The sequence below is a fragment of the Patella vulgata genome, chromosome 1, assembly GCF_932274485.2.
Source record: "Patella vulgata chromosome 1, xgPatVulg1.2, whole genome shotgun sequence".
NCBI lineage: Eukaryota > Metazoa > Mollusca > Gastropoda > Patellidae > Patella > Patella vulgata.
The window spans coordinates 69,600,681-69,613,399 of record NC_065879.2 but is presented as its reverse complement, the minus strand read 5'-3'; the positions used below and the strand labels follow the sequence as shown (position 1 = coordinate 69,613,399).

General features: G+C 35.7%; 1 protein-coding gene across 1 annotated transcript; it reads right to left on the bottom strand.

The window, feature by feature from the left end:
* Window positions 1-187: 187 nt before the first annotated feature.
* Window positions 188-6,846, bottom strand: LOC126818661 (ADP-ribosylation factor GTPase-activating protein 1-like). Its single transcript, XM_050546234.2, has one exon. The coding sequence runs from the start codon at window positions 6,749-6,751 to the stop codon at window positions 5,495-5,497; it is 1,257 nt and encodes a 418-aa protein (XP_050402191.2). The 5' UTR covers window positions 6,752-6,846; the 3' UTR covers window positions 188-5,494.
* Window positions 6,847-12,719: the final 5,873 nt, after the last annotated feature.

Genomic DNA, 12,719 nt, shown 5'->3' with positions numbered 1-12,719 from the left:
ATAAGGATCACCAGTTTAAGACCTTGAGAGGTACAAAAACCCATGACTTGCCCAGATAACAGGGATTATGAACTACAGCACATATCTTTAGACCACATCCTTCACAAATAGGAGTTACATTGTAAAAAGTTGAAGAAAAGCTAGTTTCCAGGCAGATGGACAGTGCCATAATACAAAAAGACAGAAACGTAGTAAATATGCTTTTATTTTGGTTAAACATTTATGGTAATAAACCATCTCCTTGGATATATTCACACAGTATGACCAGGATAAAGAATCAAAGCGTATGTTTGATTAATCGTAGTATTCAAATCTGGATTTCTATATTTACTTTCAAGAGAAAGAGAGTTTACACAACTGAAGTACTTTTTTAGAAAAAAAACGTATTAGTCCAAAATGTATTCCAATCAATTAATTATAACATATTATTGTTTCACAACACCATCTTTATAAAGAAAATTTTTTTTGCCTAAGCCAGCTCATTCTACATGAAGGTCTTATACTCAGAAGTGCTTAATTACATTATAATAGATTTAACATTAAAATAGTATATATTTTGACTTTGAGGATATAATACCTTTGAATGATCTGGCGTGTTGTACCTTAGTGACCAATATTAGACTTGTATGTTATTGTAACATTGGCCTGTTACAATTACTAGAAGCTAAGTTGAGTGTGACCATGTGTAGGGATGACAAGCATTATTTTGTCTAATAATTATATTAGTTCTAATAATTGATGCAAACTAGCTTTATTAATACCACACTTAATTATTGAGATTATTAAAGTCACACAGTACTCTTGCGCCAAAATGAACTGGAAATGGGAGTTTACTATCATACTGTGTCAAGATATTCCCATAAGCCTGGTTTAAAATAGTACAACAGTGACAATATTACATATACAACAAATTCAACTAAATATATGGTGGGGGTGTTCATAGCAGGTGGAATGTGATTAAAATGCCATAAACTTTCTAGCTATTTGGGACTGTACATCATGGTAGGAAATAGTTTATTCACTAATTTTTACTTCCATTTTTGGCTTATGGATGTTTTGGCCATAAATGTTAAATTTTGATGCAGATCAAAGAGAGGGGGTTATTGTAAGTCCAACTCTTATCTACATCCCGAATCTATAATAATTATATGGAGTATTTACAATGGGTTTAAAAATACATCTTCACATCATCACTACAACATACTTAGTATACCATGGCATGCCACGCCCCCTCCGCTTTGTTCTGATGTGGGTGTGGCACAGATCATCAAAATCATGTGCAAAATTGTTCAGGAACCATTAAAGCTCTGTTGCCTTCAACTTGGCTTCATGGGCCACTATGTTGTACTAAATGTGCTGGACAATTGAGAAGATGCTTCATATCTTTGTGTCATGGACTACAAATCATAACACCTTTATGATTCTAAATCTATAATCTATTTATGAAAAATTCTCATATTTACTACCTTTCCAACATACCATGGCAATATTTCTCGCAAAGTTACCTCAATCGAGATTCACACGATGCGATTTTGTTGGTGTGATATGCATAGGCGTATGGGGAAATTTTTGATTGGGGGGGGGGGGCGGTGGTTTTTGGTGCCCAAAAAATGTAGTTAGGTTCTTAGTATGTTACATAATAATAATAAATTTGCTGTTAGATTGGACACATTCAAGAACACAATATTTTTTTATACAACTGTGTGCCCAAATTTTCCCAGCAGCCGCCCCCCCAGCTCGTACGCCTATGGTGATATGTCAGCAATTTTAGTACTGAATGTTGGATGGGAAGTAAAGATAAATACAATATTTGATAAATGAATGGTAGATTTTAAGTATGAGCACAAAAACGATTTTTTAATCCAGGACACAAAGACATTTAATATGTGAAATGAACTCAATGAGCCTATAATATAACAAATTTCACATGTATGTAAGCATCATAATGGCTCCAATAAATACAACAGCTGAACATTAATATATCTACCTATGCAGCCATGTCAAAAGTTAACAATATATGAATTAACAATTATGTAATGCTTGAATTGTAATTTACAAATATAGCATAAAACAGATATCCAAGGTAAGTACCCATTTCAAATACTGGCAGGCCTAATAGATTTACAATAATTTATATTAACATTAATAAATGCTCATATGATTAAAACAAAAGATAAAGTTACTGTAGTACATAAGGGGTGGTCAACCTTCAACATTCTGTGCTAAATATTACCTGTGTGCTTCAGATGTGCCATTTAACTTTCAACTGAGAAAAAGGAGAGAGAGAGATGGGGTTTAACATCCACGTAACACAAACTGGGTCATTTTGGGACTAACACATGGTTCAATTTTATTTCAATAATTCGCTTGCGTGTAGGACACAAAGAAAACCCACGAGTTTGGACAGACGACCATACTCCTTGTCACGTACAACTTGGGAATCAAAACCATGCCAGTTGACTCAATGACAGACCGTATGGTGCAGCGCGCACAAGCCAACCATTCGGCCATCCAAACCCCACCACCCTGAGAAAAAATGTTAAGGGAGATAGAAACTTTACATTGTATTTAGCTTTTGATTCTGTTTTGATTTGCCCAAGCTGTTGAGATTTGGAATCATATTTGTTATTAATTAGACCATTATTATTATGAGGTGCACTAACTGCATTCAGTGCCAGACTTACCTATAGGCATCAAGATCTAGGGGCCTCTGACCAAGGTGTACAATATTCTTAAGAATTGTTATAAGCCTTTCTTACACGCACTGTAGTCTTAAAACATTCAAAATCATCCTTGGCTTTGATCAATTGTGTTGAAGCACACTTTCATCTTCCCTTAGTCGTGAAGGTGGGGAATTGAAAGGAGTCTCATAAGTGGAATACCCTTGTGCCTCTCATCATCAAAATGTGGCCCTTGGTAAAATATGCAACATGAAATCGTCCAATGAGCCACTTGTGCCATAGGCTGGCCACCCTTAGTCTACATAAAGAAATACTAATATTGTGAATGATTTCTGTTCGTTTTAATTTCATGCTTGGTAATATCAATATGCATTATTTATTTCATGACATATATTTGTCAACCATTGACAATTCAAAATTATCTATATAGACATAAAATTCCATATTTACAGTGAGTGACTAAGCCTAATTAATATCATCTTATATGATAACACATGCTACCCTTTTTTTGTAAATTAGCATCATGCTCAATAACTCATCTTCCAATATTATATGACCATATGAATGGGATTATGTTATGGGAATGCCAGCTAATTTGGTACATTTCACTAATAAAGTCCATGTATACCAGTTCGTCACTTTTTATCTATGGACATAGAATTTGAATACCCTTTAAGATGGATTTATTTGGTTCTATTTTAAATAGGATAATATTTTGCATTTCACATCATGTACAGGCTACTCAATTTAGAACAGTTGATTTCAGTGGACGATATCTGCTACACTATATATATAATAAAAATACTCTAGTCCAATGAAACACAGTAAATACAACTTACAAAACAACATTATTCTAACTTGTTCAATATACAAATATAAGTGTATTCACCAGTTACTCACAGTAGTAGTAGTAGTTCTTGGTGTTTAACGTCTGCTTCCACATAAGTGATATCGCAGACAAGACATAGGAGAGCCGAATTTAGCTGATTCCTGTTTTTAGAATATGATTTTGCAATCTTTCCATTTGGCATTAGGCCATGGATTTGGTTTAGTGGGAAGTTCTTCCCTTTATTTAATATAAAACATATCGTTTGATGGATGATTTCGTCTGCTTCTGGATTGGTAGATGTCATCGTTTGGGGTTAGTGTTTAGGTGCCAGGCCCGTCTTGTCGTGGCCTCCCCTTACTCCACGATCCCACTCTTTGGGCTTGGTGTTAGTTTTTATTTGCAGAATAGTGTTTAGGTGCCGAGTTCGTCTGATCGTAACTCCCCCTTACTCCACTATCCTGCTAGTTTGGTAGATGTCATCTTTGAGGGGTTTGTGTTTAGGTGCTAGGCCCGTCTTATCGTGACCTCCCCTTACTCCACTATCCCACTCTGTAGGTTTGGTGTCTGTTTTTGGCGGAATAGTGTTTAGATGTCAATCTACTGTATCTTATAAGGGTATTCCCCCTATAACTCACAGTCTACTGTATATTAGAAGTGTACTACCCCTATAAGTATAACTCACAGCCAATATACATATCTATGTATATTACAAGAGTACTCCCCCATAACTCCCAGTCAATGTAAGGGGTCTACTGTATATTACTATGTCATTTATTACTCCCTATTAATCACAGTCGATATAGATGATCTATTGGATATATAACAACAGTTCTATCAATAACTCTATTGTTGAAGCAGACTTTAAACACCAAGGTACTACTAATAACTCACAGTTAATACACATGGGTATCCACTTGATTGGGTATTACAAGAGTATTTCTCAATAACTCATTGGGAATATACATCGGTCTCCTGTAAAATACTAATGTATACCTCCAAATAATACACGAATCTTCCGTGCAATACAATTGCATCTCCCAATAAATATATCTTATACTGTGTATTACAGGTGTATTCCTAACAGTAAATATACTGCACTGAGTGTATCCATGTTTTATATAAAAGTATTATCAATACACGTAATGTAACCAGCGTGTATCATTAATACAACACATATAGTATGGCTTTTCAAAACAATCTCTAGCACTGTAGTAATAAAATTTCAAACATTTCCTAATTTTTGGCATTTAGCGACATTAATCTCTGTAGTGACAACACAATTTTGACACATAAGACATAGACAGCACTTTTACTCATTTTTATCGACAGCACTTTTACTCATTTTTATCGAGAGAGAAATGGGGTTAACGCCCACTTGACACAAACTAGGTCATTTTGGGACTAACATATGGTTCAACTTTATTTCAACAATTGACTTGCGCTAGGGATCTTTAGCAGTGGGAGGAAACTGTAGAACCCAGAGAAAACCCATGGGGTTGGACAGGCGACCCTACTTCTTGTCACGTACAACTGGGGAATCGAAACCTTGCGGTCAGTTGACTCAATGAAAGACATTATGATTCAGCATGCATGCGCTAACCATTCGGCCATCCAACCCCCCACTTATTTTTATAATTCCTACTGACAGAATAGATTTTTCAAAATCTATAATCAACACCATACCACATTCATATTTAAAAAATCAATAATTTCTAATTAGTAGAGATGTAAATTTACAAGAAACGATCATTAAAATACCAATGGAAATAGTAGGATGTACATTTTGTAATATAATTGTAATAGTGCTTCATCACCAGTTCATTGTAAACAACATATAAACAACATAAAATGAGCATCACAGTCTCAGCATCTAATATACACAAAATTTATCAGCAATTGAAATACCCGACCAGCGTAGTTTGATATATTTGGTTACAAATCATATAACCACCTAAAATTAATAAGCTTATAATTTATGTCTGCATCAAAAGGCTTTCCAATTATCGTCATCACTGTCATCTTTGGCCCACACTTCATTAAAATTACCACCCTGTTCATTATCCCTATCAAAGTCATTCTTCAATATTCCATCTTTTGGACTGTCCGAAAAATCAACCAAATTATAATCATCATTGGATTGCTTTGATTTATTTTTTCCCACATAACCAGTATTATTGTGACTCAGCTTTGCCGATGGCTTTTCATCATTCAACCATGCTTCGAAGGCTTCATCGTCATTTACTTCGTTTGTTGAAGATTTCCCTCCACTACTGCTATTGCTGTGCCAATCATTTTCCCAGTTGTCGCCCCATTTATCTTCTTCAGTGTCAAGTAATGAATCTTGCTTCTTGTCACTGTCTGTATCTTGTTGTTTGTTACTACCGGTACTATTAGAATTTATTAATGTATCTCTTTCAGTGTGGCTTCCCGCGTTTACCACTTTATCATTCCAGAACATTGATAAACTATTCCATCCCGAATAACTTGCTGTTCCGATTTTATCTTTTGCAGGTTTCACAACAGTCTGATTGAGCGATTGACTAATCTCTTTTGTCTTTTTGGTCGCCACATCAGCAAATACAGAAACTCTTTCAGAAGCAGTTGACGCAAATTTGGAAGCTCCGGTTGCTAGACTAGAAAATCTTGAAGATAAAGACCCAAAAGCATTCTCAAATACATCGTTTTTCTCTTTTTCTACAGGTGCACTTCCAAACCCGATATATTTACCACCCTGACTAGGTGTAAGATGGCTTTTTCCAAAGTCGTCTTCAAATTGGTCATCACGATTGGTGTCTATATCAAAGCTGTCATTAATCTTGTACATTGGTTTTGGGGCTGTGTAATTTTTAGCTGAGGACATTTCAATAGACCACGGTTTTCCTTCAGCCATACAAGAAATCTTATCTCTGTACAAAGCTGCGGCTCGTGTGTCGTATTTGTCCTTTAGACTCATATCACTTTTGTAATCCGACTGTGACTCAAAAAATTCTCTAGCCTCTTTGTTACCACCCACTTCCATTTTCTTCAATTCTGTATCTTTCCATTTATCCATAGACACTGATCTCACAAAACTTAAATGAACTCCCAAACCCCTGTGCTTTCCTGAACACTCCAGGCAGATCCATATTCCATAATTCACACTTACCCATTGGGGATTATGGCCCCCACATTCGAAACATCTATTGTTATCGGTTTTTATTTTCAGTTCTTTTAAGATACGTCTTGTCCTAGGACTAGCCATTTAAATGATTTACAGTTGTTTATCGAAAATGTGTATTAATTTATACAGAAACTGTCAGTGCCATTCAACGTGTGCTGAGTTGTCAAACGTCTAAATCGGAAGTGAACTGCGTACACAACCAGGATGTTATCGAATATTAAATGAACATGACACTGAGCACGCGCACTATTAAAGCTGAGGATTTTATGATATTGGACACCACTTTATAAAACGATCCGAAAGATTGATATTTTTTATTTTATCCTAAAATCGTTTTAATATACACTAAACTAATAGATGTTGCTGATCCTTTAATAATAACGGGGGTCGATGAGTGTAGATTTTAGAAGGAAACAAAGAGATAACATTTAAAACACCACGATCTCGTTTTATGCCTAAAGCGTCATACAGAAGAATTTTGAATTACCATCGACTCAGTTAACTTTATCAAAATTATCAACCACACTCGTGGTTTTCAGCCAGGCGCACTGGGCGTGCGCAGCAAAAATATTTCGGGTTCTTTCATATTTGGTACCGGTATAAAAGGAAACGTAAATATCAAAATTTATTTTATAAATCAAAATCAACGATCTGACGAGATTACTCACATAATCATCTATACATATCCATCTCATGGTTTCCCCATTAGAAAAGAAGATCAATGGCGCCACCTTATTATTAGCACACTAAACTTCTTTCTAAACAAAGAGTTTGAGTGAGTCGAAAAGTTTTCCTTTCTTAGTTATTTAGCATTCGGATGGGACGTAAATCCGAGTCCCCTTACACATTTGGGTGTAGGTCTACCTAAAAATAAAACCGCGACAAATGGAAATCGAAATAGTGTAGGCCATACCGCCGCTGTCTGGACATATTGTTCCTCATAGCACCCTGCAGTGAGCCTGACTTCATTATAGCGCAGTCGGTGCTCAAAAGTAGGATGTTATGTATATACGTTGCAATGTTGTTGTTTATTAAAGATTTAACGTCCAATACAATGAATATGATATAATAGTATACATTTAAGTAAAAACAAGATTAGTTTGTATTGGATTTGGGCTCAGATTTTTTGATTGGATAATCAAGTTTATTTGTAGACAATCAAAGAACCCGCCACACCTGTCATGCAATATCCGTGATTTTTAATTGGATTTCGCGGATCGATTAACGTCGAAGGGACACGTTTTTGAAAAGTAAATAAATCTGGGAATTCCAAACTATATTTGATTCATTATCTATTTACATAGTTTATACCATAAACTGCTTATACGTCAATATCTTAAGGGCAAGGTAAAGTGACAAAAATTGTCACAACACGTACCTGAAATGGGGGATCCTCAAAAAATCATTCACAACACCTTTAGTGCCTTTATTTTGGTGTCTAAACGTGCTTGAGGTGATACTGAACAATAAAAAAGGGTGAAAATCTAAAATAATGACTTTGGAATTTGTAACTTTGGAAAATATGAATCAAATATACCATTCAGCACTGCACAGCTACAGGGTAAACAACTCAACATGGGAAATCACAAAGTTTCACAGAGATACTTGAATATATACACTACAACCATCAAGACTTCAAATTTTGAAAACTATCTTTGTTTTAGCACACCACGTCTATAAATTAAAAAAAAATTTCTTTTAAATATCCTCCATTTTTTTTCAAGGGACTACTTTCAGACTTTTTGTATGGAGTACCATCATAAACATCACTTGGATTAAATGTTTCGAGTCTGTATGGAAAATTGTAAATACTGCATCACGATTTCCTTGAAACTGCTTTTGGTTTTCAGCAATTTTTTATAATGAATACACATTGTTATCATTTGTATTACTTCTTAATTCACCCTTTGAAACTTTGTGCCAGGAAGCATAAAGATGTACTGACAATTAAACATTGAACATTTTTACTGAGTTTTACAGTAAAATAATTTGTTATAAATTTTATTCAATATTTATTCACACTCAACACATTGTTTAATCTTAGATTGTACACTAATAGTCCACTATTGAATGTGGAAAGGTCCAGCTGAATGAGTAATTGGAAAATATGATGTGTTTCAAATGGTACTCCATAGAAATGAATTTGTCCCACAAAAATTATATCTAGGTAACAAATTCTATATCAGACCCTCAAAATGATTATTATTCTAACATAAATGAATAATAATCTATCCAGAATTTAGAAACAAGCCTTTTTGCTAACATTTACCAACACTTGACAACGGCAGCCACGATAGCTTAGATTTTGACAGTTCTGTTTTCATCAATTTACAGAACGGTCCATATGAATAATGTTGATATTAAAAGATGTGACAGTTCTTGCAAATGAAGCACGTACAATAGTCTATAATATGACGAATTACCACGTGATGTAAGGATAATTGTGATAGTATAAGTCAAAAAGTATTTACTGCATTTTTATTTACCTGTGTCGAATTACCGCTCAAGGGAAGTGTTGCTCGAATCAAAGAGTTCATGCATGACTTTTTTTTAATATTATCAAATCCCGTAAATGACACCTCATTTGTATTTTGATATGAATTAATCGTATTCCGCAGTTGTTTAAATTAAAAAATTAAAAATTTGTATTTAAAATTAACAATTTGCTCATTGATATTAGCATAAGGTCCAGGACATACCAGATATTCGGACACGAAAGTTTCCTACGAAACATTGTTTACATTTATACAACGGCGAAATGTGTTATTACTAAAGGGAATACGACATAATTGTATGTATGGTGGTGATGCAAATGAAACCTTTGCATATCGATACAGTGTTCCGCTAAGCGTTGTTAGTTTAACGATTATTCGCATCACTCGTCTAAAGATATGAAGGGTCATTTTCAAGATTGAAAAAGAAAATGGCGGATCCCAACCGCGTGGTAGCAAGGACGTGGACATCTTAGTCTACAAGGAAATAGGAAAGCAACTCGAAAATCTAAGACTCGACTACTGTACTACATAGATCAGAGTATAAATAGAGAGACAATAGCTGTCCCCAAGTTTTATCGTTTTGTCTGTAGGTGTAACCGCGATTGGGCAAGAAAGTGATGAAACTGAAATTTTCGTTTACGTGATAACACGCGGATGAACGAATTAAAGGGGTATTGGCAGTGAAATAGTGTATTGTGTGTAATAGAGTTTATTTTGGACGTTTGTATCCAAGGGCCACTATTCTGTATTGGGAAATAATATCTTCAGCCTTGTTGGTGTTGAGACTACAATGCAACAAGATGGTGTCACCAATACTTTAAACATGACCAGGTATTGTTTTGTGTATTAGATGCCGACTAAAGTCTATAAAATTTAAAGGACAATTTTGGTGTCCACCAATATTACATACCAGGTATGTTAAACTGGTTAAACACATTCCAAATAAAATTTTAAAACAGGTTTTTCATACGGCTGATCCGCAACAAAGATTTGAAGAATCCGTAATTGTCACAAAATAAAGAAAACAGTAGCTTCGTGATTGAGGTTCATAGCGATAACAGATACACAGTCGAATGTGTTTAACTAGTTCTATCACATAATATATGTAATTGTAATATTGGTGGACACCAACATTGTCCTTTAAGTGTTAGCATACGCGAGCCACAGTGGCTCCGTGAGTAAGGCACTGGTAACCAGTTCGGTCGGGAAGGGGCAGTAATCAGGAAACTGTCCAATAGATGTTCGGTGTACACTGAAGAGATGGTGGTCATCATTGTGCAATGTCGTGGATGTCCTATTAGAAGACGAGAAAGTTTGTATTTCCGACTGACACCCTGACCAGCCTGATAACTCGGACTAAGACAAAATTCGTTTTTGAAATCAGTAAATCAGATAGTCGTACATAAAGGAAGCCGACTAGAGCTAGTGTGGATTCCATCACACGGGTTCATTAAAGGAATGGGGATATGGGTCGGCTCCTTTAAAGTCAGGTCAATTCAAGAAGGGTCTTCTTCATATTACATCACTAAAACGGACTTGTATACTCTGCATTAGAATAACAGGGTTAGTCTAAAACGTCAAAAAAGGCCGCCATCCCACATTGCCTCCTGTCGCCTTCTAGACTGTGTGTGGTGGACCAGGATTAGGGATTCGATTATCCAGTAGGTAGTTAGCAGGGAGACATTTCATGACAAAAGATGTATATAACCTATTATCACAATTATGCAAGTAGAATTTATTGTATGTTTTCAAATTATCACCTGTAAATCATACACATTGAATCGGGATTTATTTATTATGGACAATGTAACAATACGATTAATAGTATAGATGTAGTAAATAGTTACCGAAAAGTTTTTCTTTGTGGTAATGCGTTCTACATTTTCAAAGCGACATTTCTTTTAATGTAAGCCGCCATGACACAGCCAGATGAAATGTCGCCAAATACCGCGACTCGTTAACCCCGCCCACCGCTTCCCTTATAAGGCCGTGTCACTACGCTCGATAATTAGGCTACTATCAGGGATTATAACAAATGTTATAGATTTGCCATATCCAGTTGGCAAGGCGCCCATTACATCCGACATCTGTACAACAGATATTCAATTATCAAATTTTGTTCACGTTTGAGCGAGAAATTAGTACCCATCACCCGCAACACCACGCTAATGTCATTAGCATATAATTATGGACATGGAGGCCATATTATGGAAAGTGACGTATGATCACGCGAGATGGAGTGCGCATGCTATATCGGACTGGGCGGAACTAAATCGCTAATATTCAGGGGCCTGTTTCACGAAATTTTAACTAAGATAAAATCAAAATTTTAGTAATTTGATTGGATAATATTAAATTGATTTTAGTCCTTAGCCAATCAAAATTGAAGTATCTACTAAAATTTGGATTTTATCTTGAGTTAAGATTTCGTGAAACAGGCCCCTGGACCTAGAAATTGACACAAATGGGTCGCAACGGATTTAATAATGTAATATGAATGTATATAAACTGATTTACATTCAATGATTGCTGTTTTTACTGTAATTTCTAATGGGAAATCTCATATGAATGGTAATCTCTAGCGTCTGCTTATTCCAGTCTATACCGATAGTATTTACTGCACATGCTCTCCAGGAAAGAAAATGAAGTCACTGTTTGACAAGACTTGTTGAATGTTCTTGGAGTTCCTTGTTTCAAATAGCGCTGAAATGCATTAGGGTACACGAACATGTCTAGCCTCGTTCTTCGAGTCTCTTGTTACAAATCGTGCTAAAACACCGATGGTAAAATGTTTATTGTATCTTCAATGTCGAAGATTTTGGATGATATTGAGTTAGAGACTTAGCTACTTTAAGCTGGATAGGAGAGAAATTTCGCGTAACAGTTGGGTTTCATCAAATCATATAATTATGCGGTAAGGCTTCACCTTTATTTGACTGGTAATATGTTAAGCTATGTGCAGTACAGTTTGGGGTCAGTTTATGTGTAAATTAAGGAAGCTATAGGCCAGTAAACTTTTTGTAGTCATTTGACTAAAAAAACTTGCTCAAAGGAACTCCGTAGGACGAGTTACTACTGTGGCTGGAGTAAGGCGGATAACATCAGTAGTGGAACCATTTATATACAGCACCAAGTAAAAGGTTTCTAAGGCGCTGACTCGCTAACTTGGTGGTTCGATCCCGATATAGTCCGGACAAAACTTCCCCCTAGCGCACGGATGATAATACCCTCCATCATTATCCCAGTTGGTGTAAAAAAAAGTAGGACGTAAACACCATTTCATTCATTCATTCAACGGTGTATACTGACAATAAACACTTCTATTATATACATGTTGCTGAAGAGATGTTCTATATCAGTGAATTACAATGATGAAAGATTTCTTCGCAAAATTGGGCCGAACTGGGGATCGGCCGCGCCCCCTGAGCTGTCATCTTAGCTTCCCTCCACCATATGGTGCATTCTAGATTATATCCTTAAGTTTCTAGCTGATGCAGCATTTTGGTATGGCAGTCACTAGTTCATCAAAAACGACGTAAATTCAAGACTAAAAG

What these genes read in the sequence shown, in the direction of transcription:
- LOC126818661 (XM_050546234.2), bottom strand. Translation starts at nt 6,751, where the DNA reads ATGGCTAGTCCTAGGACAAGACGTATCTTAAAAGAACTGAAAATAAAA.